This window comes from Caloenas nicobarica, chromosome 8, assembly GCF_036013445.1.
Source record: "Caloenas nicobarica isolate bCalNic1 chromosome 8, bCalNic1.hap1, whole genome shotgun sequence".
NCBI lineage: Eukaryota > Metazoa > Chordata > Aves > Columbiformes > Columbidae > Caloenas > Caloenas nicobarica.
The window spans coordinates 16,283,087-16,309,172 of NC_088252.1; the positions used below are offsets into that span (position 1 = coordinate 16,283,087).

The 26,086-nt window shown below is 39.4% G+C and overlaps 1 protein-coding gene across 2 annotated transcripts; it reads left to right on the forward strand.

Moving 5' to 3' along the window:
- The first annotated feature begins 6,386 nt into the window (after window positions 1-6,386).
- SKIL (SKI like proto-oncogene) lies at window positions 6,387-22,801 on the forward strand. Of its 2 annotated transcripts, none has more exons than XM_065640405.1 (7): window positions 6,387-6,466; window positions 7,147-9,073; window positions 13,814-13,911; window positions 15,038-15,276; window positions 15,486-15,727; window positions 16,778-17,002; window positions 20,006-22,801. In XM_065640405.1, exons 2-7 carry the CDS (start codon window positions 7,967-7,969, stop codon window positions 20,165-20,167), a joined length of 2,073 nt encoding a protein of 690 aa, XP_065496477.1. In that variant the 5' UTR covers window positions 6,387-6,466; window positions 7,147-7,966; the 3' UTR covers window positions 20,168-22,801. The 2 variants fall into 2 exon arrangements, with proteins under 2 accessions (XP_065496477.1, XP_065496478.1); XM_065640406.1 differs by lacking the exon at window positions 6,387-6,466 and adding an exon at window positions 6,652-6,759.
- Window positions 22,802-26,086: the final 3,285 nt, after the last annotated feature.

Genomic DNA, 26,086 nt, shown 5'->3' on the forward strand with positions numbered 1-26,086 from the left:
CTCTCCAGCGTGCTTTATGGGCCTTGCATTCATCATGCCCTATGGAGAAAAAGCATCTGTGCAGACTCTGTCTTTCATCCCACCACCAGTGATGAAACAAAAGTAAGTAGTGAGGCTTCAGTCAGCTGTGCAGACACAGAACGCTTCAAGTAAAATTTAAAATGCAATTCTAGCTTGCTTGACCAAGGACCTTTTTCCACTGGAACTTCCAAGATGTTATGTCAGCTGCCAGCGCTGGGCATTTGGAGTTTAGAGCAACCCGCTCATCTGCTGCGCCTGCTTCTGCGTGATTCTTTTCTGTGTTTCTTCAACTCCTCCACTGCCTTCTCTCAGATTTCTGACACAGAGGGCAGGGGCACTTACCTCATACCCTGCTACAGATGCAGTATTTTAATATATCTGTATTTCAGTGTCTGTGTATCTATATTTTAAAGGAGATTTCCTCTTGCGATCTGGCTCGTTATTATAAGTATGTAGCACAGTCCCAGGCAAATGCTACAGATGGTTGCATATCTGAAATGCTTAACCTCCCCCCACACACACTTCTTGTTTCTGCTCAGTTTGGTGGCCAACTGCTCTCGGCTCAGTCTGAGCAATTGTTTATGCTAAGACACTCTATAAAAGAAATTAACGGCTTGTATAATCTATATATACTTGATAGCTGCTAAGCATGCATCCTCACTTCATGATGGACGGTGCAAGCAGTTTTAGCAAGAAGGGGATCTGAAATTGCCTATAGATTAATGACCTTGTCCTGGGAAGAGGGAGTGGGGCATTGGGGCCCCTTTCAGAAAAAGATAATTTTACTGTATCTTGGATTTTCTTGAGAAAAGCTCAGTTATGGTTTGGTTTGGGTTTTTTTGGGGGGGTGGGGGGGGTGGGGTAAGACTTTTTTTTTTTTTTTCCCTGCTTCTGATACAGGGATCTGAACTGTGTACTTGAAATGTGTGATCTTACCATTACGTATTTAATCACCAGTGATTAAAGGCAGAGAAGCACCTGCCTCCTGGATCTGTTTGGCATTTGTGGGAAGTGGGCTTTTGCAGGCATAAATAGAACCAGAAATCTGTTGTGTCCACATTTGACTTCAAAGCTTGATCAAAGTGTCTGGGCTTATATCCCTTTTACATTGGATGGTGAAGTATTGAGCTGAACAGCTGAATTTTGACTGTGATTTCAGATGTAGAAACAGAGTCATAGCTCAGGTCCTTCATTAGCTGTTGTGTTTTGTACAGAACTGTTTGCAGTTACTTGTCCTGTAAGATGTGGTTCATGCTAAAATCTATCAAGTTTTTGTGCTTTACCTGATTACAGATCTTACAGTATTTCTAATATGGTACCTCGTTTGTGTTACTTAATCTGTCATAGGTGGTTTAACAGGAGTGGTCTTAAGTATCACAATTTAGCATTAAAAATCACCACTAAAGTGATTTTTTTTTTTCTTCTTAAAATGCACAAGCTAATTTCTTCAGAGAAGAAAATGCACAACTTTTGTTCTCTGTTCAGTATTAAATTGTCCTTTAGAGACTGTATATGGAAATGCTTTTAAAAAAAAGTTCTCTTTCTGTAGGACCCCCCTTGTTCATAAATACGCAACTTGAATCTTATTCACAAAACTGTGACAAAGTTCTTTACACAGTTAGCAGTTTGACAAACAACTTAGTATCTGTTAACCAGCTCAACTGAAATATCATTTTCTTTTGTTTTAATATGGTATTTGGCACTTTATATGCAGTACTTTAAAGGATTTATTTTTATTTGCACTTAGAAATGCAGATCAGTTGGTGTCACTTGCCTCCTTTCCCGGCGTGTGAATGGAAGAAGTATCGACCCCAGTGACTGTCAAAGGTGCCCTGCAAGGAATTCAAAGGGGCATGTGTGTGGGGAGGATGGGACTTACTCTTTTAAGCACCATTTTTAGCTTCATTATATTTTTGTAGATCTGTATTTCTGAGCGTGTCCTGCTTGATATTATTTTAGATATATATAAAATAAAAATCACATGCATCCTAGGGAGCTGCTTGGTTTCCCATATGTTATTATATATGCCTCATTTTTTATTTTAACTGAAAATGAAACTTTCATAGTCACTGTTTAGTTATAAAGTAAAAGAAAAATTTTAAAAATAATTTTTTTCCTTGGAGCTGACTTAAAATGGTAAAGACAACAATTCCATACAGGCTGCCTCAGTGTTAAGGTGTTGAAACCAAGCAGTGAAGGTGCTATTTGTGAACTGTGTTTTAAGACAACCTTAAATGTTAATTTTGTGACCTTCAGCACCTCTTGAGAGTTCAGAGGAGTTAATAAAAGTAAGATTCCTCCTATGCTCTGTGTGCTTGTTTGACTGAAAACGAGTTAATTTTGCTTCATGCAGTTAGAAACTTTTCTTGTCACAGCTAGCGTGGTCGTTGTTTGAATTAAGTGTGAGAACAAGCAGATAACACCCTGGGACAGAATTAATGTTTTCATTCAAGCAACTTTCCAGTGGTTTTGAGTTGGAACAAAGAGAATGTAAGAATTCGCTGTTATCTTAGTTGTTCTGGGAGTCAGGGTCTTTCTGGGCGCTCTGTCTGCAGGTGTGAGGCAGCTGGGAACCTGTTCTGGTTCTGCTCCATTTTGGTGGAGTTCCATTCAGGAGGTTTTTTAGTTTGGCCTTTTGCCACCCTGACATTTTGCGCTTGGCCTCTGGGCCTTTCTCCCTTTTTCTCTCTCTGTCCGGGATCGGCTGTCCAGGACCAGGGTGATCTCTCTCTTCCCAGGACTGGCTGCTCGGCACGGACAGAGTTCATGAGGAATTGCATTGAGTATCTTTTATATTCTATTTTCCATTTTATATATATTAGTAGTATGTTATTTTATTAGACTGTTTTTATCTCAATCCACAAATTTCTCCCTTCCCGTTTGATTCTCTCTCCTATTTGGGGCAGGGGTGAGCGAGCGGCTATCATGGTTTTGATTGCTGGCTGTGGTTAAACCGTGATACTCTTAGTGCAATTTATTACATCTTGCATAGGTCTGTAACTTGGGTTTTAGCTGCACAGTGTCTTGGAATTGGTTTTCACAGTCTGCAGGAGAAGTTGTAGGCAGAGTTAACATCTTTTTTTAGACAATCCTCTACCTACAAACTTTGTCTTACATTGCCTAATTATTGTAGCTCTATAGCAACACTATCATTACAGCACAATAGTTAGCAGAATTTGCAACCTGAAATGGAAAATGCGCACAACTTTTAAAACCCCAAGTTAAGCAACGACAGTGAATTCTTAAGCTTCCATGACATCAGTAGGTCTAATAAAAGATGAAGTATCTGCCTACATATGTTGCACCGGTCCATGTCTTGCAAGATCAGCTGCAAAAGCTCATAGGTTCAGAAATCTGTTTTTATTCTATGTTGTGGCTTTTAAGCAAGTCTCACATCTGTTTAATAAATAAATACAGTGTTAGTATTCTTCACAAACGTTTATTTTTCTGTAAAGTATTTGTTGTCCTACCCTCAAACATTTAAATTAAACAGAATTTAAACAGACAATTGGGATCAAACACAAATGCACTTTTGCATGTTCTCCATCGCTTCCCTTAGCCTCCGTGCACAAAAACACTTCACATTTTTGTGTAAGGTCAGTGATTGTACTCTGGCAACTGCTTGGCCTTGTGTTGTTTGCTTAACTGTAAATGAAGAAAAAATGCCAATTTTTATAAAATGCTTTTGCAGAGTCATTTCATGAAGCAATCCTGTTTTCTGTCTGAGGCTGGAAATGATGCAGAAGCATTTGATGTAGTAGCCAGAATGAGACGATGCTTGCACAGTCGTGTGTAATTGTTTTGCTGCAGACTAAAGAATAGCATTTATGAAAAGCACCGAGGTACTACACATTGCTACACAGTGCTGGAATTCATTTAAACATGTTTAAAACACGTCCCTGCTTTGAAAAGTACAGACAACAAGCCTGGATGTAAAACTGCATATTGAGGTGGAATGACCAGTGTTTATTAACCACTATGTGCTGCTAAATTAGATGAAATGCTGTTGAATGCAAAGATGAGCCAAGAGTAGGTTTATGGTCCAACATCTATTAAATTTCCTTAAATACACAAATCCTCTTTGTGGTGAATCTCAAGTGGAAAGTACAGACGTGTCAGTCCTGACCATTCCTCAGTTCATGAGACTCAAAGAGTAAGTAGAGCCTGATGTGTTTATATGTTTCAGCTGTGATTCTGCTGGAGTTACACCGATGAAATCTGGCAAAAGGAGGCAGAAAGTAGCAGGTTAACCGTAAGTAAGGAAAAATGCCCTTCCCATAATGATGGTAGTTACTATGATAAATGCTCCCTGAGGAAAGACCGAGTCAATCTTTAGTGATCCCCTGACAAAATGAAGGCTTCTTTCTGGTACCACTTCGTTTGTAGGAAATGCTTCTGCCTGAAAGTGCTGCAATATGGCAACAATAAAACAATGATCCTTGTTACAACACTTTCCACTGAATATAAAAATCGAGGTCATGCTCTATTTCAGTTTTACAATTCCTTCATCTGTATTTGAATTATTTAATAATAGAAAGGTCAAGTGGTTTTCTTTAGGTTTTAAAAAATAAATACAACCGTTGTCTTTGTGATCACAGAGTTACTGTTAAAAGCCCAGGCACTGCTATTTATACAGTTATTCTAAGCCCTATTCTACTACTTAAACTGTCAGCAATTTATCATTTTTGCAATATAAAGCACCGTGGGTACCAAAGATTGCACTAGCTGCTATGCAAAGAGAGAGTAGCATAGTTCCTACCTACCAATGTGGCCATCTAAGGTTAACATCAAGGGCAAAACCTGTACAGAAAATGACATCAATAGTCCCAGATCACTCCTTGCCTGGCCATCATCAGAAGGAATTGGTGTAGATATTATTGAAAATATTGCAACTGCTGGGGGGGGGGTAAAAGCAAGTTAAGAGGTGATTCACAAAGCAGCTTTGCAGTGATTCTCAAGGGCCCCTCCATCTGTAAACCCTGCCAGGCTGGAGGAAATCCGAGCATATCGAAGGTGCAAAGTCAAGGATTAAAGTGTACAAAACCCCTCTGTTGATCAGCCGCTCAGCAGCGAGGTGGGTTTTGTTTGTTCTCTGCTAGTCCTTCTGGCCGTGGCGTTAGGAGATGACACTGCTCACCATGGGCAGTGCTGGCTGGTGTTGAGCAATGCCCCATTTTCATCTGCTGTGCTTTTATATTCACATCGCATCAAAATATGTAACTGTACAGGATGAAAGGCAGCAGCAAATTGGATTGTGCCTTAATCTCAGCTGGAGCACTGCCTTTACAAAGAAGATGTAAACCAAAAGGCTTAAGGCTTCTTGCAGACAGAAGAAACTTGCAATATGTAAACTAGTTGTACAAAGACTAAGCAGTCCCTGAAGAGCATCTTCACCTTCCAGGAACAAGCCTGAAGTGGGAGAAGCCCCTCATGTACGTGCCTCTCCGCAGAGGTGATGGTATTGACCGTCTTCAAATGGAAATCTTCATCGCTTCAGCATGTCCTCACTCCTGGTGCTGCCTGACGAGAGCCCGCGACTGCAAGGAAAGGTCAGTGAAGCTGATTCGGGGACAGGCACCATCACATCCCCCTGCCCCGTGTCTCCATGTCCCCCAGCAGTGGCGGGTCGGGGCAGAGCCCGCCTTGCCCGGGGCCTCCCGCTGGGAGGCGGTCACTGCGGGACAGACGGTCACTGCGGGACTCTCACTGAGGGAGGGACAGTGGCTGAGGGGCCGTCGCTGACAGGCCGTCGCTGAGGAGCAGTCCCTGAGGGACGCTGGCTGCTGCCCGCCGCGCCTCAGGGGAGCGGCACACCTGACAGCCCCTGTCAGCGTCCTCCCTCGCTCCTCTCCCGCCTTCGCTGCCTGCGTTCCCCCTTGGCTCCTTCTCCCTTTCTGCCACGGCTGCTCTCGCCCCGCCTCGCCTCGCCTCGCCGGCCCCAGCAGCGGCGCCGCCCGGGCGCTCCCCGGCGCTGCGGGCCCGGCCGCCTGTCCCGGCCCCGCGCAGCCTCTCGGGCTCTGCGGCGGCAGGGCGGCCTGGGGCCGGGTGTGAGCCGGGTGAGCTGAGGGCAGGCGGCGAGCGGACTAGCAGAAATAACACTTTTTTTTTTTTTTTTTTTAAATTTCGGTGGGTTTTTATTCACACACGCTCCCCCCATTTTCCTGCCGGCGGGGGAGCGCTGGGGGAGGGTTTCCCGGCGCTGAGGCGGCGGGGGGGAGGGGCGGCCGCTCCCGCCGCTGCCCCAGACAGTGGGCGGGGCTGCGGCGGCGGGAGGGGGCGGGGGCGGTGCGCGCCGCCGGCGGGTTCGTGCCCGCGCGCCGCCGCCGTCTCCGTCTCCGCGGCTGTCTGCGCTGCCGCCGCCGTCTCCGCAGTGAGGTCACGGGTGGGCGGTGCGTCCGCGGCGCCTGTTCCGCTCTCCGGGCTGCCGGAGCCCCCGCGGCGCCGGGTGAGGAGCCGGGGAGTTACCGGGGGGGGGAGGCGGAGGGGGCTGGCGGGGGAGGGGACGCCGGCGGCCCCGCGGTGGGGGAGGGGCGGGAGCGCCTGAGGGGGATGGGGCTGAGCCGGGGGGAGGGGCGCGCCGTCCCGGGGAGGGAAGCGGCGAGTTGGGGGAAGGGGAGAGGGGGCCGGGGAGGGACCGAGGCGGCGGAGCGGCGCCCCCGGGGGAGCCGGGCAGGGCGGAGGGGCGAGCCCGGAGCGGGAGCGGGTGAGTCCTGCCCGGAGCGGTGCCGGCGGGCTGAGGTGAGTCACGGCGCGGGAGGGACGGAGGAGGGGGCGAGCGGCGGGATGCGGCGTCCCGGGCCCTTCCGGGAAGGGGCGAGGGGCCGGTTGCCGGGCGGAGGAGATGGAGAGCGGCCCCTCCTCTCTTCGGGGAACCCGTCCTTCCCGGGGGTGCACGCCGGGAGGGAGCTGCTCCGGTGCCGCCGCCCTCCCCGGCCCGCCCGCGGCTGCCGGGCGGGGAATGCAGCGCTCCGGGAGCCGCCGGCGGCTTCTCCCGGCTGCCCGGGCCGAACGGAGAGCCCTCTGCGCGCTCCCGTTTCGGAATTAATCGGGAAACCCATCCCTCCTTCGACATACCGAACTCGTGTTTTGGGGTGGCTTACGACTGGCCGTTTTCTCTTTTCACAGGTTGTCTGGACAGACTGACAGAAATCTGCGTTAGCACAAGACATGAATTTAGCCCATGGCCTGGATCTTACCTCTATTACTAATAGCTTGGAGTGGGCAAATTCTGACACACACCAGTGACATCTGTGCGAAAGGTGACTCTCTAGGGACGTTTTTTAGGTTTTTGCCGGTGATCTGGATCAGCTTTTAATTTGGGGATTTATTTGTGAACTACCATAGTAACTCTCGTGGTGGTGAAATCATAAAGTTGGCAGCACAATAAAGTGAGCCTTTAAGATTGTGTTTGATCTCCAAGAACTGAAAGTGCTGAATAAAATTTTCGTATAACTTAAACTAAATTTTGGATCGGTTGCATTAAGATCAGCATTCTTTGAATGGAGACCCATTTTTCTATTTTCATATTTAAATAGAGACTTATTTGAAAAGACTACATTTTTAAAAATAAATGATCAAGGACAGACATTCTTCCATCAACTCGTCATTTTTTACTAAATCGCTGTACAAGACTACCGTGTAAAATAATGGGCAGGGTATGAAAAAAAGCCTTTTGTATACATATTGCAGTGCGGTTTTTATAAGAGAAAATTGAACAAATAACTGTAGAAGAAAAAATTGTGTAACCTCTCTTACTGATTTTATGGTGTTACATGCAAAACAAGTTACAGTTTTTACTGTTGGAGTGTAAAGAAATAACATTTTACTGAAAGTGCAAAATTTGGTGTACCTGAGGTAATTGAGATCACTTGAAATTGTTTTTTGTATGAACAAGCAGGAAAATGCACACTCAAGACTGACTTAATTAAAGCTCTGGCATTTAGCAATGGAAAGCCCACAAATAAACTTCCCTCTAGGTCTAGTTTCAGACCAAAAAAGGAGTGGGATCCAAGAGGATGGGAGTCCTCCATTAAAAAAAGCAATGACAGAAACGCACGTAAATAGCAACGTACGAGTTGTAATAAATAAATTGCCAACGATAAAGAAGGAAAACTTGGATGAATATGACGAAACTCCTGCGGAGGCTGATGGGGAAACCGCCAAGCCAAATAGCACTTCGCTATCTGAGCCTTTGAATTTAAATCCAGGTTTGAAACACACGTTGGCACAGTTCCACTTGAGCAGCCAGAGTTCACTGGGTGGACCAGCAGCTTTTTCAGCTCGTTATTCCCAGGAAAGTATGTCGCCCACTGTCTTCTTGCCTCTTCCATCACCGCAAATACTTTCTGGTCCGCTGCTTATTCCTCCAGACAGCTCCACAGAACTCACCCAGACTATACTGGAGGGGGAGTCTATCTCCTGTTTTAAAGTTGGAGGAGAGAAAAGACTTTGCCTGCCTCAAGTGTTGAATTCAGTTCTCCGAGATTTTTCGTTGCAGCAGATCAATACGGTGTGTGACGAACTGTATATATACTGCTCAAGGTGCACTTCCGACCAGCTTCACATTCTGAAGGTTTTGGGAATTCTTCCATTTAATGCTCCGTCCTGTGGGCTAATTACACTGACTGATGCTCAGAGACTATGCAACGCTTTACTGCGTCCTCGCACTTTTCCACAAAATGGCAGTTTTCTCCCTGGTAAGAACACCTTGGCCCAATTGAAAGAGACTGGCAGTGCCTTCGAAGTAGAGCACGAATGCCTAGGCAAGTGCCAGGGCTTGTTTGCACCTCAGTTCTACCTTGCGCCGGATGATCCGTGTATCCAGTGCTTGGAGTGCTACGGGATGTTCTCACCCCAGACGTTTGTGATGCATTCACACAGATCCCCGGACAAGAGGACCTGCCACTGGGGATTTGAGTCAGCCAAGTGGCACTGCTACCTGCATATTAACCAAAAATACTTAGGAACGTCAGAGGAGCGGGAACTGAAACATCTCTTGGAGGAAATGAAGGAGAAATTCAGTGAGAAAAATCAGAAAAGAACTCGATCCAAAGTAAGTTCACCTATGCTTATAAAATTCCCAAATCTTTTCTGCTCACACATAAGTACTTGCCTTTTTAAAATGGGAATGCTTGTCAAATCAAGCCTAAGTTAAATTTGTGAGATTGCTTCACCATGGAAATGCATTTCTTGTTAAAAGGTGTGGTAATTTGTTGCCTCTTTGGGCTATAAGTAACATCATGCGAGCTGGCTTGGCTTTGTTAGTTCTTTTTCTGTTTTAAGGTATACAGTCTCTGGAAAATTTGGGGCTATTGTGGAAATTTTCATTTTCCCATTTGACCTTTGAGAATGTTTTTATGCCGCGTATCTTGCAGCAGCTGAGCAAAGCAGAAAGGAGCTTAAAAATCAAGTATTACAATTTAATTCTTCATTTGTTATTTTTACTCCAACACACACGTGTGCGTTGTGTGGCGACCTGGCTTGCTAACCACCCATCTCATGACGTTGCGTGCTGGGTTGCTCTTTAGAAGCCCGAAGTCTGCTTGTTCAGCAGTAGCTTTCTGTTTAAACCAGTCGTATAGAGAAATATGCCAAAAAGAGGGGGTTTTAAGCAGCCCAAGTAATGAGCTGTAGGCCGGTATCTTGACAATGGTTAATAATAGATGTTGTATTTTTTCCTAAAATACTGCTGCAAGTCTGTGCCATGGTTCAAAAATACAGCACTTATTTTTCCCTTGGAGAGCTTCTACGTTAAATAATGAGACAAGCGCCTGATAAATGTTGAACATCATATATGTTTCCATTCATAGAAGGTACAATTTTGGGGGTATAATTTAAACTTAAGATGCTTTAAAATAGTCCCTGCCCCATGACTATGATTCTTTTCAGTGTATTTGGCATTTAGATGTCTGTGTGATGGCTACTGGTTTGACTATATATCCATTTTGCCTGTTGAGTGTTTTGTGGTGGATTTCAAAATAGCAGCAAGAGCAGTCCAGATGGTTGAGCCCACAAAGGTGTGCTGTAAGGTGACAACTTTTAGCATAAACTTCTGAAAAGTTAGTATTGCAAAAAGGCTTCCTGCAGTAACAGGTGTTTTTACAGTCGTGTCAGCTTACAGTCAGGGATTTTATCAGAAAATTTCCATGAAAGTCTGCAGTATCGTGTGCTTCTGTATGAGGAATTGGTTGAAGATGCGGGTAAATTTATAGCAAGGAGACTTTGCTTTTCATCTGATAAAGACTTAACAGTCTTTATCCTTGTAATGCCAGTGTAGGTCATAAACTATAGTATAGTGGATGCATCAGTGGAAATAGTCTTCCGTATTCATACCTATAATACTGCCTCCCTTTTCACAGTAGCAGATTTCAGATCATGAGATCTTTCAGTTTCATGTGTACAGATGAAAACAACAGCTGAAATTAGCAGTAACAGTAATTTGGACTGGACCAGTGCAAATGAAACACAAATACTTTCTAGAGTCTTCTGTTGCAGACCTGTATAGTTCTTTATTACAAAGCAGCATATGAAATCACAATGCGAGAGAAACAGTGAAAACTTGAACAAAGATAAAATGCTGGGGAAAAGGTGTTTTGTTTTTTTTTTTTTTGTTTCATGGATATTCATCTCAGAAGTACAAAAGATTAGAAGAGTTTAATAGGGGGGTGCTGGAGCTCAGCCTTTGTTTCCCTGTCCTGGGGAAGCTTGCACAGCTTCAGTAGCCTTTTCTTTCCCTCATTTCTGTGGTATGAGAGGTATTGGGTACAACGTGTAGATATTCCCTTTCCTTACACTTCTAGGAAATTTATTTTCAGATGTTCCATTTGCTGTTTGTCACCTTCTTACCACCTTTGCTGAGTCAGTCCTCAAAAGTGCTGATGCAACTTTGAGGTTATCTTGGAGGGCCCAGGAGGAACAGTTGCCCTTGACTAGGCCTTTGTCCATCCAGTAACAATTATTAATTAAATCCCATAGTCTGGAGCATCCTAGATCCTGTGCCTTGCCTTTCTCCTTAGCATTTCATTCTGAGTTTATTCACTTCTCAGTGAAAATGCGCTTTTGCTTTCGATATTTTAAGAGCAGACAGTGTACTCACAAGGTTAATTCCTTCTGTTCTTTGTGCTAATAAGAAAGCTCTAAGCTATAGATTTCATTGTTTCTCGTTTTCTGTTGAGTTCTAGACTGCAGCGTGACATCCACTTGCTTTTCACAGGAACAGCTGTCACTAAGTTGCTGCTGATCTCTGTGCTGGCAGATCCTCATTCACTTTGACTTTGCGACAGTTTCTGATAATTGCTCTGCGCTAAAGCTTTGTCTTGCTTCTCAGACTAATTCCTTGAGTTGGTCACCGTGTGTGGGGAAAAGCTCACGATGTGGAGAGCTAACCTTTCTTCTGAGTATTTTTGTAAATCTCTTCTCTGCTAAAGCTACTGGCTTAATGATTAGGCTGAAACCACTACTTTTTATATAGATATATATATCTATATATATCTATATAAAAATTTTTTTTTCCTTAACAACTTTGTACAACTAGCTTTAGAAGAAAAATAAGACGTGTTTTTCATGTAGCCCTTTCAAACAGTTTAGGTAGGAGTAATTCAGTTTTAAGTTTACTTGGATATATTGTGTTTATAGAATTATTTAAGAGCATCTAAACTAAACAGATTGTTAGGTAATGAAATACACATGTATATATTGACATAGAGGCTTTATCTCTGTTAACCTAGAAGGTGAGGGAGGAATCATGTTTGTTTCTGATTACCTTTCATTTTCTTTCCTAAGTAAAAATTTTGATTGCAAGTTATGCAATTCATTTGTAAAATGTACACTAATGGGTAGGCAGTACAGTTTGTTTCCATTCGAAATAGCTGGGAATGTAAAAATCTGACCTAATAACTTGAAAGTACAAATTACCTGATATATAATTCTATATGTAAATACATAAACGTGGTAAGATATGGGTCCTAATACATGGACAAGATGTGAATTAGAAGTTAAAATTGGATTACTGTGTACTAGCTGTACTGTAAGTAGAAGAAAATATGTACATTATTTAAATTATTAGAATGATCTGACTAAGAAAAAGCTTCGCAAGTGTCAGGATGAGGCCGTTTTTCTAGAGGTTATTGGCTGTGTTTCAAATCTTTAGTATTTAAAGGCTTGATAATTTACTATTCTGCAGCTTAGCTTCCTTGTTACCCTTCTCCTTTTCCTTTTCCTTTTCCTTTCCTGTTTTGGAACTGATTTGGGGAACTTGAAGGGTGGAGTTAAATTTCGGTTTCATTGCTAGAGCTGAATTTAGTCAGCTGGAAAATTTGACCAGAATATCGTAGATGGGATTTGGTCTTTCTCATGGTCAAGTGACATTCTCTTCTGCAGACCTTGGTACCAGCCACACCTGTGTCCTTGGGTACTGTCTTGGCTGCCCGAGATGAAATTTTTTGACAATTTGTTTTAGGGTATGTAAACATAAATTTTTCTGTTAATATCTTATACGCAAGGAATCGTGAAGATGTTAGAGCACAAGGTGAAGCTTTTGATATAGTAAGATTATATTTTTTTTTTTAGCTTTATAAGCTTTTTTTAGTTGAGCAACTTTCCAAAGGTACTGGGTCCAGCTGGAATGGTGTTAACTTTCTTCGTAGCAGCCTGTGTGGTGCTGTGCTTTGGATTTGTGGCTAAACCAGTGTTGGTAGCACACCAGTGTTTGGCTGGCAGGGGCCAGAGAGATACTCTGTACTTTATAATGTCATGCTCAGTGGTAAAAACTGGGCTAGATGTAGAACAAAGGACGTTTTAGCATCTAGTGTGGATGTTATTCAGAGACTGTGCGTGTGGGAGGTCACGAGTGATAGACTGCCTTTATCTTGACCCAGGATCTTTTTTGCCCTTGTCCCCATCCTCTTCGGGCTGGTGAGGAGGGAGTGGCTGCCTGGATGCTCAGCTGCTGGCTGGGGTCAACCAACCACACCTTACCTGAAAACCTGCTTCCCAAGGCTATTTTAATACGATGAAAAGAAGAACCAATTTCTCAGCGATGAGTCTTGTTTAATATACGACAAGACACCTTTCACTTGAAAGTAATAGTAACCTTGCAGTTGAGCACAACATTTCACCAGTAACTTTGACTAAAGAGTAATTCCAAAAATATTTCTGGAGGCAAACAGAACAAGAAGCGCTATCCAAACACAAAATGCACAGAAGTTTTTTAAGATAATAGATTCTGATGCACCTGAATTAATTTTGTTTGTTACTGCAGTGGAAATGGTGTCGTTGTGTTACTGCAGCAGCTTTGCCCACTTCTGTAATACAAATTCATGACAACTGAAGAAAGTTCTGTCTCTGGAACACCAGTAACTGATCCATTTTATTCACAGGTTTTATTTTGTAATAAAGTATCTGGCAGGTGTTTATTATGATATGGATATTTTATTGCAAAAGTTTCCTACAGGCTTTTGGTAATTCTAGTTTCTGCTTTATGTTTCTCTCAAACATTTTTAGCATGCCTTTGGCAGAGTTCTGGAAACTCGGCAGAGCTTTTATATAGGTTTGTAAAGAGATTTTCTTTTAATTTTGTTGATACTTTGTGCATAATGGGAAATTTGAGATAAAAAAAAAATCTGTAGCTTGCATCACCCAACATGTCTGCCAAAGACACTCCACTTTCCAGTACCCTGGTTTCTCTGATGTGTATGTATTAATGGTGTAAATGCCATTCCACTGAGGAGTGTGTCTGAAAATGTAAATAACATGTATCCATCTTCCAATTACCAATTTATTTTGTTTTCTTTAGGCAGAATCACAGCAGAGCCTGGAATTATCGCAGTGGTATCCAGTTATAAAGCAAGAAGCAGAAACTGATCCTCAACCACCCTCCTTTCTCCATCCCAGGTAACTGAATTTCCTCTATAGAACTGTAAGCACTGTATATACAAGTATTTAAATATTTTTTGCTATTTAAAGATAATTCAAACTGAAAAAAATGTACTCGCAACCTGAATTGTTAGCAAAACTATAAGGGATTGCACAGGAATAATTGAACCCTAACTTTTAATGCATTTCTTAGTGTAAATATTAGTGAACTGCTTATAAGTGGTTTTTGGTGCGGGACTCAAGCTGTGATCTATGAGTATTCTTCAGCAGGCAATACAATTGAAATGTAATTCCAATTTCCCTTTTCAGAGTAGAAATGACAGAAGGTAATTTTTAAGCTTTCATATTACAATACAATGCATGCATGTGGAAAGCTGTATAGGGCCTATTTATCATGAGCGGAACTTAATTTCGTTTCAAAAAACATTTGTAAAAGGTGTTTGGAGGCTTTATTCCACACTGGAACAATGGCTACAGCTGAGTTGTCTGTTGATGAGTTTCCCGGTTTTAGAAACCAAGTGCATTTTCTTAACATAGTACACACTTTGTTTTCTGCATCGAGGGAAACTCTTTCTCTTGACGTACCTCTTACCCTCATCCCCATGCAGTTGTGCATTTACCGTATATGGGTGAGATCAAGACTCTCTTGGCTAGCAGCGTGCATCAAAACAACATGTGTCAAACTGGTGCCCAGCATTGGTCCCTGTCATGCCCCAGCACTGTCCGTACACAGCTTTGCTATTTAAAGAGTGAAATGCTCATTCCCGCTACACTGGTCACTTCCCCCATCCTCCATTGCCAATATAAGGATTATGAAAATGCTAGAGTCTGGATTCAGTGGCATTCTAGTTTCACTCTTTGCATTTAAATGAAGACTTCATATGATTTTCTGTATGATTTTTTTAATCAGCCATGTTTGGAAAAATCCTTTTGTTTGATAGCCTCAAAACCTTATCTGGATCATCCACTCAGTAAAGATTAAGAGGATCGTTAGGATTTCCTTTTGCATAGGAAAAATTTTAAAAGGACGTGTATTTTTCATTGTAGCTTTTACAGTTTGAAATCACATTAAATTAAAATCACTGCTCTCTACCAGTCATCATTTATTATGCCTTACCTTTAATTTTTAATTTTACTGTTCCAGTTACTACCTTTATATGTGTGATAAAGTGGTTGCCCCAAACGTATCTCTTGCATCACAATATAAGGATGTTGCAAAAACAACAGTCAAAGCTTCAGAAATAATTAAATCTTCACCTGGACAGTCAGAGAAGAAGCTCAGTAGTGGAAAGCACAAAAAGGCTGCCTCCTATCCAGAGCTTTCTCTTGAAGAACAGGAAAAAATTGACTTAAAAACTGGTGTGGAGCAGCATAAATGTTTAGGTGAGTAGTGAAAATTATGTTGAAGTCTTTTCAGTTTTTATACCGTATAATTTCAGAAAGCTCAACACCAAGCTAGTATTTTGTGATGTCACTTCAGTTTTCCATAAGTTCTTTTGACTTCTATATAAATCTTCAGTTTTCTTTGCTTCTTTTTTAACTCTGGAAGTTTAATATTCTGTGACTGTTATGCTGTATTCTTTTCTTTATAGATCCCCCTGTGTCAACTCGTTCTGCAAGAGGCGGAAAATCTGAACGCATTTCTTCCAAAATCACTAGAGACTCCAGCCGTGTTGAATTAGGTAATGATGTGCGAACCTTGTCCCCTACTCTCATGAAAGACATCAGTTGTGAAGATGATAAGGGAAGGATCATGGAAGAAGTAATGAAAACCTACATCAAACAGCAAGAAAAACTAAATTCTATTTTGCGGAGGAAACAGCAGCTTCAAATGGTACAGTGCCAATCTGAGTGCATTTCACTTTTGTCATTGGAAAACTGACTTCGCTTGTTGGTTCTAGAATCAATATCACACATCGCATTCATTTAGAACACCAAAGCACACCGATAATTTTCCCCCAGCTTGAGTCCAGACACCTAATCTTTAATATCCCTTACACTTACTAGGTTTGAATCCAGTAAAAAATGGTGTCTTTTCAGTTTGCAACTACTGTGTTCAAGCAGCTCCTTCATTCATTTTATCCAAATGAAAAGTACCATTTTCACTTTAAAATGTTTTCCAAACATTTAAGTATTTTGGCAAATATAGTTTAAGTCCTCTAAAATTTCTCAGTTTCCAGGACTTTAAAGATGCAGACATCAGTATTCTAGGAATGGTCTTTTCACTGCCCTGTATAAAAAAGAATAATGCCTTCCTGTTTTTATTTGATAAGCCCTTGTTTTTAGGGGGATTTTATTAGTCTTTTTTTAGTAATGGATGACATTAGAAGCTGGCGTTGGTTGTGATTTTGCAGTTCTGTTTTCTGCATTCAGGTAAATACTGTCTTGGCTTCTTACATTCATAGACTAGACCTAATTTTTTATTTTATTTTACGTTAAGCTGAGAATCCATGAGCTCAGGTAGGGCCCTAGAGCTGCTGCTTTTAAGTCGTTCTGCTGTTGGAGGTAAAGCTTGTAGATAAGTTTAAAAAAATTAAGACTTCAAAAAATATCAAAAAGCTAGGGGAAAAAGAAATCAAACACACTTATTCTGTGTTCTGATGATGCGCTTCTTACATCTGTTTTCCAAGGTTCACTGCTAGAAATTGTGAATCTGATTCAGGAAATTCTGTATACTTGAAAATATAGATAATTTCTTTATATTGAAATGCTTGCTACAGAAGTCCAGGCTGCCATTGATAAGTAGATAAATACCATTATCAGGCTATTGATAGATAAATGTGTTCTTTTTGCCCTTGTTGTTTCCAGATACATATTTAAATTATGTTTTTTACTTTTCTGGTCTTAGAATCAAGGTGTATGTGATCCTGATTTTTTTTGACAGGAAGTGGAAATGTTAAACAACTCTAGAGCTATGAAGGAATTAACTGAAGAGCAACAGAATTTACAGAAAGAACTTGAATGTTTGCAAACAGAGCATGCTCAAAGAATGGAAGAATTTTATTTTGAGCAGAGAGACTTGGAGAAGAAACTGGACCAAGTGATGAAGCAGAAGTGTAGCTGTGACTCCAATTTAGAAAAAGACAAAGAAGCTGAATATGCAGCACAGGTGAGAAGGGAAAGTTTATTTCAAACCAAACTGTATTTAATGTATCAGGAAATAGTGAAGCTATTGCTCAACCACCTTAAGGTTTCACCTGTTCCGTGTGTTCTGATACCAGAGACTAATGCCAAAGTAGGTCACAGTGAGAGCAATATTTATTTCCCTGTCCTTTGATTGCAGCTGTGGTAGAATGCAACTTACAGAAACCCTTCACCTGTCAAGTGTTACAGGGTTCTCTTTCCAGATATTTGTATGATGTTATTGATGAAATACTAATTCTAAACATAAAGTCTGTTGCACTGTCATTTAAAACAAATTGTTTTTCAGGTATATAGGCTTGCCCATGTTAGAGTATTTAACATTCCCATATTAGTTATAGAAATAAGCTATAATCTTTGCTTCCTTTTATGTTAAAAAAAAATCCAAACCTCACAACCACCTTTTTGTCAGGCTAGTAGCATACCTTGCTGCTTTTTCTGTTCCTCGGTGCTAGAATCGTCTGTGCTATCTGATGAACCCTCTTCTGTGCTCTATCAAAGGATTGTGTCAAGAGTTCTCTTGGAAATAATCATATTATTGTCTTCTATTTCTGTCTCTTGGATTCATATGTCAAAACCTATGGAGATATTTTTTCTTTCTTTTTAACTTTTACTATTGTTTTTTTCATGTTGGAGGTTATTTGTATCATTTCAATGGAAAAGATCCAGTTAACACCAAAGGGAGCCTTGGAATGCCCCTTTTCAAAATCAGTTGTAGTTATGATTATATGTATATTGATGTATTTTGTACCATGTCGTGGAAAAGTAATCTTCACAGTTTTTTTTTTTTAATTAACAAAATCTGAAACTTCAGTAAAGCTTTGATCATTAGATTATAGCTGTATACATTTCCTGTTCTTACTGTCTTGAACTAAGAAACAGGCAGTACTTGAGAGACAGGTTTTGGTATTTTTGGGGAGTAGGGCAGAGACAAGCATCATAAATCCTTCTCATGAATTTAATTTCGTGACATCCCACTCCACAGATTCCTAGCCTCTGCTGCCAGAAATAATCCTCTCTGACTAAGGCCTGATTTACTAAACATCTGGTACAAGCCCTATTACTGCAAGTAACGACATGTTCTAAATTACAAAGAGAATAATGTATAGCATGTTTTATATGGCTTGTGTAGCTCACTTTCTTTAGAGGGTAAAAACTAGATTGTTCCCCTAGGACACTGGTTAGAGTTTTTTTTGAAGTTAGACTTTGAAAACTTGCATGAAAGTTTACTCTGTTGTTGCCTGTGTGGTAGAGCTGTTTGCAATGTATAATTTGAAGCTTTTTTTCCTATTTATCACACCTTACAATAGATTTTGGACCCTACGTTCCAAGCAGTTGTCAGAAGTATCTGAGTTAAACAGAAGTTCTGGTAACAGGTAACTTGCGCAGGCTGTGTATACAGCATTTGAAAAAAAAAACCCCTTAATCTGTCTTTTTGAAGCAGTCGCCCAGGGTGCCTTTCCTCGCTGAGATCTGTGGACTGGGAGGAACCCTCTTTGTACATTAAGCAAAATGAATAATTTGGGATTTGCAACTTGGTTAAATATCTGTTCTACTTTCTAGGCCTTCCTGAAGATGCACTTAATGTCTTCTCCTCCTTTTTAACAAATTTATTGAATTGTCTTGTTTAATTGTTGCTTTACGCTGTCAATCACAATAGGGCAGTATAACCAGTACTGGAACCTTTCCTTAGAGCTGGAAATCAAAACTCAACTAGAGACATGCATATATAGAACGTGCTGTGACATGTAGGCAGTGGGCATTATCGTGCTGCAGCAGTTTACTTCATCCAAGTAGTGGAGTTAGAAGGCTGGCATTAATTTGCAAGCAAAATATTGCTGTCTAAGAACCACTCAAACATTTTTGGTGATACTAAGAACCGTTTAAATATTTCCAATTATACAGGTGGAGGTGAAGACTCACCAAATGTGGTGTTTGTCTAAAATCAGCACAGCAGCTCTTTGCCTGGTACATTTTATAGCAGTAGGCAAACAACAGTGATCGCATGTGCTCCTGCTTCTTTCATTCTCATGAGCCACCTTCCTCATTTTCAGTGAGGTGCATGTTTAGTGGTGATTTAGATCAGGAAGACACCTGTCTTTTATGTAGGCATGTGGATTTTTTTAGATTTGGTGAAGTCTTTTTGTAAGAAATAACCCCTTAAGTCAACAGTAGAGAAGATAACTGGTTTCCATTCTCCTCCTTGTTTTGATTGCTGGTAGTATATCTATAAGCAATTGGCAGTAACTTTCCCACACTTGAAAAATTCATTGGGCTTTTCCAGATCTTACTGTAAATAAGTTTTGATGACACTCTAGCAAGTGAAGGTGAAAAAAAGATTTAATTTCTGTGTTTAAACACAAAGTATTTCACACAAAAAAAAAGAAGTGTACTCATGTTTATGTTTGTACACATACATAAATGCACAGGCAGTATGTTCAAGATTTTCTGAATCTAATTTCTGGTAATTCTGTTTCATTTATGCTAAAGGGTATCAGAAGACAGTGTTGGTAGTTTTGTTCTAGATATTAATTAAGGCTTTGAAATAAAGAAGTAATATTTTTCAAATAAGGGAAATGAACCTGGGAAATGAAAAAGTACTATTTATTCTGGGATTTGTGAAATATCTGATGCAGACATCATCACAATCTTCCTAACAGATTATATGCATATTTGACATGGTCTAGTGTGACAGTTCATATAACTACAGTTTATACGTATTTAAAAATTAGACTTCTCAATTTTTTTATGCTACTCTGATGTTTATGCAACTTTCCATATCTGTGTCATTTACTAATGATGTAGCAGGTAACTGCATAACTTGATAACTGTAGAAGATGAGCTGATAAGTACTGGGGAACAGTATCTGATGCATACAGTGGTCATCAGTGACATCTTGAAACGAATAGTTGACATTTACAAATAAGTTTGCTAAAATCTGCTCTGCCTCTCTGTCCTTTCTGTTTTACAGCTGGCAGAATTGAGACAGAGATTGGATCATGCAGAGGCCGACAGACAAGAGCTTCAGGATGAACTGAGACAAGAACGAGAGGCAAGGGAAAAGTTAGAGATGATGATAAAGGAGTTGAAGCTACAGATCTTGAAATCTTCAAGAAATGGAAAAGGAAAATAGAAATTGGAAGAGGAAGCGTGACTGTGTCCTTCAAACAGGGTGTTTTGGTTTTTAATGAATTGTGAGCAGGTTCTGTGTGATAAGAAAAAGTATTCTTTACAGATTTCTATTTCCCAGACAAGGCCAGATGAAGATATACATATATATATATATATGTATATATATATATATTAAAAAAACAGAGATGGGTGTACATTTTTGGATTTTCCTAACCAATGAAAAATCTGCGTTTATTTATACTGGTGTTTTTCTCAAACAATGAACAATATGAAACTCTTGGATTTAGAGTGACCAGTTTCTGTCTATTTCTAATTCAGTCTTGAGGACTCTTTACCTTTTGTCTGTTGAAATTTACATAGTGATCTTATTTTGCTATCAATTGCACATCCAGTTATAAAAGTACATCAAAAACATTCTGAATTCTTCAAGGTCAAAAGTAGTTTGGGTTTCAGTGAGAATTATGTCTTCTCGAATGGGGAAAAGTAAAGGCAGCTTTTCTCTTGTAAGGTAAGACACAAAATTGCCGTGATGATAGATGATTGATCATCAGAAGTGATTTACCAGCATGAATTTTCCCATTTCATTATGAAGTCAAGCTGATCGTTTCAGTATTTTGTATTTAACAACTTGTTATCAATCTAAAGAGTTTTAGAGCCAGCATTTGCTTGCCATGCTGGAAGAATAAAACATTAGGGGTTTTTTTGTAAATTAAAAAATTTACAATAGCAATATAATCTTCGGAAATTAAAAATTCACGTTTTCTTTTGTTTTCTTCTATATAGTAGGTATGAAAGAAACGTTAATGAAAGGCTTAAAGGTGGGGCTTTTCCTTCTAGAAACTGAGAAAGCTTAACTGGTTTTCAGATACCAATGCTTTCAAGAAAAATAATATATAGTAAAAATATATATATTAGTTTCTTTAGTACCCTAAGCTTCCACACTTTGAGCTTCCTGCCAACTTGTGGATTTTTCTTTCATTACAAAGAACAGGCCTTAACTGACATTGCGATAATAGCTTAAAAAATAAAATTCTGAGATATGGCACTTTGAAAATCATTTTGATAGTCTCTGTTTTCGAATGGCATGGTAATGTTACCATGAAGTAAGAAATACAGCATGTTTGTTGAGCTATAACATTTGAAAATGTGTAATTGTACAGAATTACTGTTTTATGTATATATAATGTTTGAGTACTTCGGAAGTCTGGTTCGTAGTGGATTAGACGCATGACTACAAAGTTGGATGAAGAAATACTTTTTTGCACTTCTCTCCACAAAGTTTGATAGAGGTGACAGATGTGAGCTGATTATGTCAGTGACTGGAAATATTTTAGTAGTTCTGGTATTTCACTACATAATTTTAACTTGTACTTTAGCTTCTATTGTTGAGGTATTTAGGTTTATTATTCTCTTAAAAATTCAGTTAATTTTGGACGAAACCACTAGTAAAAGCCTACCTGGGTTATTTTTTTTTCCTGAACTAGTGAAACTGAAAAGTTTTAAGTTCTTTTTTGTTTCTCTTTTAGTGGTATAACAGGACTGAATATCACAGAGAAAGAGAAAATTGCACATACATTTACATTGAATTAGAAATGAGGTGGTAAATTAAATGTTGTGGAGTCATAGGATAATTCTTTTATAGCTGTTTATAATTTTGTTTATGGACTTTGTGTCATATTTACACTGACAGTTCAAGCAGTTTAGAGGAAAAATATCAAACAATTTTTTTGTCAGTGTTGATCATAAAAGGGATGCAGGTCACATTTTTCCCTTCTTCAACTCCATCTCCAAATTACTGCTTTAAGGAAAAAAGAACTGTTTGAATATAAATGATGCCGCTTGTGTATGCACCCCTTGCTTTAAAAACACGATGTTTTATTGTAACAACCACCAAAACTGTGGCTATGGGGAGAGCAGACAAGAATGTTGATAAAAGTATGGTTATTAGGGGATGGAGCTTGAAGTAGTACAATGCGATCAGCAGAACCTACGTTGGATTAGCCACATGGGCAAGTGAAAAAATACCATCCTGGGAAACTGAATTCAAAGTTTCATCGAGGTATTATCAAAGGATCGAAAGAGATTATTTCTAGTTGCTTTTCAGGATCAGTGTTTTGAACCAGCCTCCTTCCATTATCAGTGTAGATAAGGCCGTGCAGACTCATTTACTACAGCTGCAGTAACGAATTTACCACAGTATTTATAGCTTAGTTGTTGAATGTATGGAATCCTCATGGCATTATTATATTGGAATACTGTATATTCTATTTCTATTCAGGTGTTATCTATGTTACGTGAATTCCACCCGAATTTCCCGTTTTGCCACCGGTAGATGTTCCCGAGTGGCAGTTGCAGTAGGGTACTAATTAGCCTGGGTTCCTGGGCCTCAACCAGCACGTAACCACCTCTCAACCAGCTGTTACCTGGCTTGTGCTGGAGGCCATTAAAATGCTGGTGGCCACAGTTTGTGCTAATATTTTCACTATTGCAAGAACTCAAGCAGCTCTGTGAAGTTTTAGCAATTCCAGCTGCAGATAAGGCCTCCTAATAATTTTAAAACATCTGGCTGAAAAAGCAAATGGAACATTTATTAAAATGACTTTAAAAGTACCTTTGTAAATATTCCATTTAGTTAATTGAAAGTTAGAATGCATTTTAAATTATTGTAATCCTCTTAAAATTCTTCAATATTACTTTCAGGCTCTTTACGTAACAAATAATTTTCATATGTGTAGACTTAATTTTATACTGATTTTAAGTAATAATGTATACATAAATGTGCCATAGATTTTGTGTGTTCACAGTCTTTGAGAGATAGTTTTTTAGTAAATTGTAAATAATACTGTATAAGTTCTAGAACAAATACATGTTGACCTTTTTTCACTACCTATACTAGTTATATCGAGTGGTTTATTTTACAGAAACTTGGAATGCACACTTAAGGGCCCTCACTTAAGTGCACACTTAACGGTAGAAACTAATTGTCATTTGGTCCTTGCTTTTGGTCGCAGCATGCTCATTTTATGTATTATTATTTGTTTTGCCTTCAGTTATTGCTTGCTGATCTTCCACGCAAGAAGTCATTTTCCCAGATAGTCGTGACATGAAGCCTATAAGAAAAAAATCCTAAAATTGTCCATCATTTTGAAAGTTGCATTATTGAACACCTAGACTAAGGTCAAAGTTGCCTAGTGCACCTTTAGGAACAAAGTAAGTAGGATTCAAGGTGAATATCTACTTTGCTCCTATACTTTTTAAAAAAGAGAGCTTTCACATGCTTCATGTACTCTAATCAACAAGAAAATATAAGAGCTTAGAGAGTGAAACTCTTGTAATTTTGGCAGTCTGAAAGTGCCCTTGTTTGCCGTGTATCCCTAGATGAAAGAGATTTTTATCTGAATCTCCAAATTTAACTAAGTCTGTGTTTTAGTTTTTGTAAAACATATCGTTTAGCTTGAGTATTTAGATAAATGTAGTTATGTTTCACATTCTTAAACTAATTTTATTCTATATTTAATATATTAATAGCTTAGGTGTAAAATCATTTGTATATAGTAAAGGCGTAATGCAATTAGTGAAGTAGAAAAAGTTGAGTGGGAGCATAAAGCTACTGGTGGCCTGAAAAAATAAGGCTTGGCCCATATTTTGGAAGTCACAATGTTTTATTCATACATTCTTGTTTTATATCAGGGGAGGGGATAGCTAGAATGTGTTCTGGAATTTTTGGAAAACTTTCCTAGCATTAGTCATGAAGTTGGCCTTGAAATGCTGTCATGGTCAGCTTCCTAGAATTCACTTGTTCGTAGAGTATATATTTTGATTGTCAGTAAAGATAACAACATTGTATTTTTTCTGCACTTAATTCATGTAATTAATCCACACAACAGAGTTTTCTGTAACATGGTGAAGTTGACAAAAGATGTAATTACACCTACCTGTTGATCTGTGCTCGCAATATTTCAGTAATTTTATTTAAGCTGTCAATGGTAAGCAGCAGAAAGCTGCAAATTTCAGTTTTCTTTTGCTCATTACATTTGCAGTGCAAGTGTTCATCAGTTTTCATTGCAGGAAGCTTGTAGAATATTTGTTGCATATTTCTATTTCAAAAAGAGATCAATTTTTTAGCTTTTGTGAAAGCAGTTATTGCTTACAAATTACACGATAATTTTGTTGTGTGTCTCCATTACTTAGAGAATTGTTCATTTCAAAGTTAGTGGTTCACTTGGAAAATGCTTTAAAAATGAGTTTTAGGCACTTCATCAAGCACAGCAAATAAAAAATTTTGCTATTTGATTAAATGTAACAATATAAATGGATTCTTTTTTTCTTCAAATATAGATACCTCACTTAAAGGAAAGCACAGCTGTACTATTTAAACTAATTGCAGGAAATAAAAAATTGGTCTAAAATATTTTGTTGCCATTATGTTGCTTTCTGTGATTGACTAAATCTGTTTTTCTGTTTTCATACTCACTCTCGAAAGTATTTATTGATGTTGACATGCCAGCGTAATTATTTTAAATTACAGAAGGTAGCTGCAAAACAAGAGTCTGCGTTAGCTTGAGGCAACAGGTTGAATGACTATTCTGAAACCCGAGTAAAGCCTGTGAACAATGATCAGTGCATTCAACAGTTTTTAATACTTTGCCAATGATGTACAGTCTTCTTGTCAGAGTTGCTGTGGTTGCATTACATGACACACAAAACTGTCCTCTACCTCACGTGAGATTGAACAGATATTTTATATGGTTTTAGTAAACAAGAGGCATCTATCTGGTCACTTAGTTTACAAATTTTGAATTATATTTATTGAAACATGACATACTGTGCTCTTAGCTTATACCTCAATTGTATTTTGTGCTGTTATCCATTTTCATGCCTTGTAAATACCTGTATAGATTGTGGATTCAAAAACAAATAAAGAACTGTAATGTCAGAACACTTGTCTTTGAAATATATTTGTACACTGAGTTGTAAACTTGACTTTTTGGAAGGTGTTTAACAACAGCACTTGTCTAAGGAGGACAGAGTCTTCCTTCATTTGATTATGGTGAATTTAAACCTGATTACAGTGAAACTCGTTAGCAGATTATGGGCATTTTTAGCAAAATCTAAAGGATCAATAGCCCTCCCTCACCATGAGTCCATCTTCTAAATCTTTTTTGTGGCCCTGTGAAGATATCGACACTAAGATTTTTGTATATCTTCACATAAAGTTGGTATTTATATGTGTAAATACAACTGCTTGTGTATGTGGCCTGTTCTCTGGTGCACAGCTTCTGTTGAGGCTACTTGATGAGTTATTCACACTCCTCCTTAATAGCTTAGGAATGAGCAACATAATTAATACATCACTGTATAAAATGCTGAGATGTATAAATGGCTAAAATCAGAAATGAGAATTATACTTTGTGTGCTGATGAAAAATCTGCCCTACAGTGACTCTCAGGAGTTCTGTGTTTCTGAAAATCACATTGTTAAGTTGCTTAACATTTTTGTCAGCTCTCAGGGAACTTCAATAGCAGAAAAGGGTTGGGCTTTTTGACAGATAAGCAAGTGCAGTCACACACATTAGACAGATATTTTTCCTTCCCTTTAAACGAGAGCAAAAATGCTTTGTCCTTGTTTTAAGGTACTGGTCTTGCATATAGGAAATCCTGATCACATTCAGATTATTCTGAAGTCTAATGTACCATGTACTTACCTGTATTTTACAGCTGAAGAGAGAGAAATGAGCAGTATTAACCAGGATTAAGATGAAATTGGTAATATTTTGATGAGCTCAGCCTTTAGTATGGAACAAAATTAACAACTAGCTGTATACCACTTGAAGAATTAACTCTCTTTATTTCTGCCTCCCATGTTATATTTTGTTAGTGCTGTATTTCTAAGCAACGAGAAGCTCTCGGGCTGAGAAACC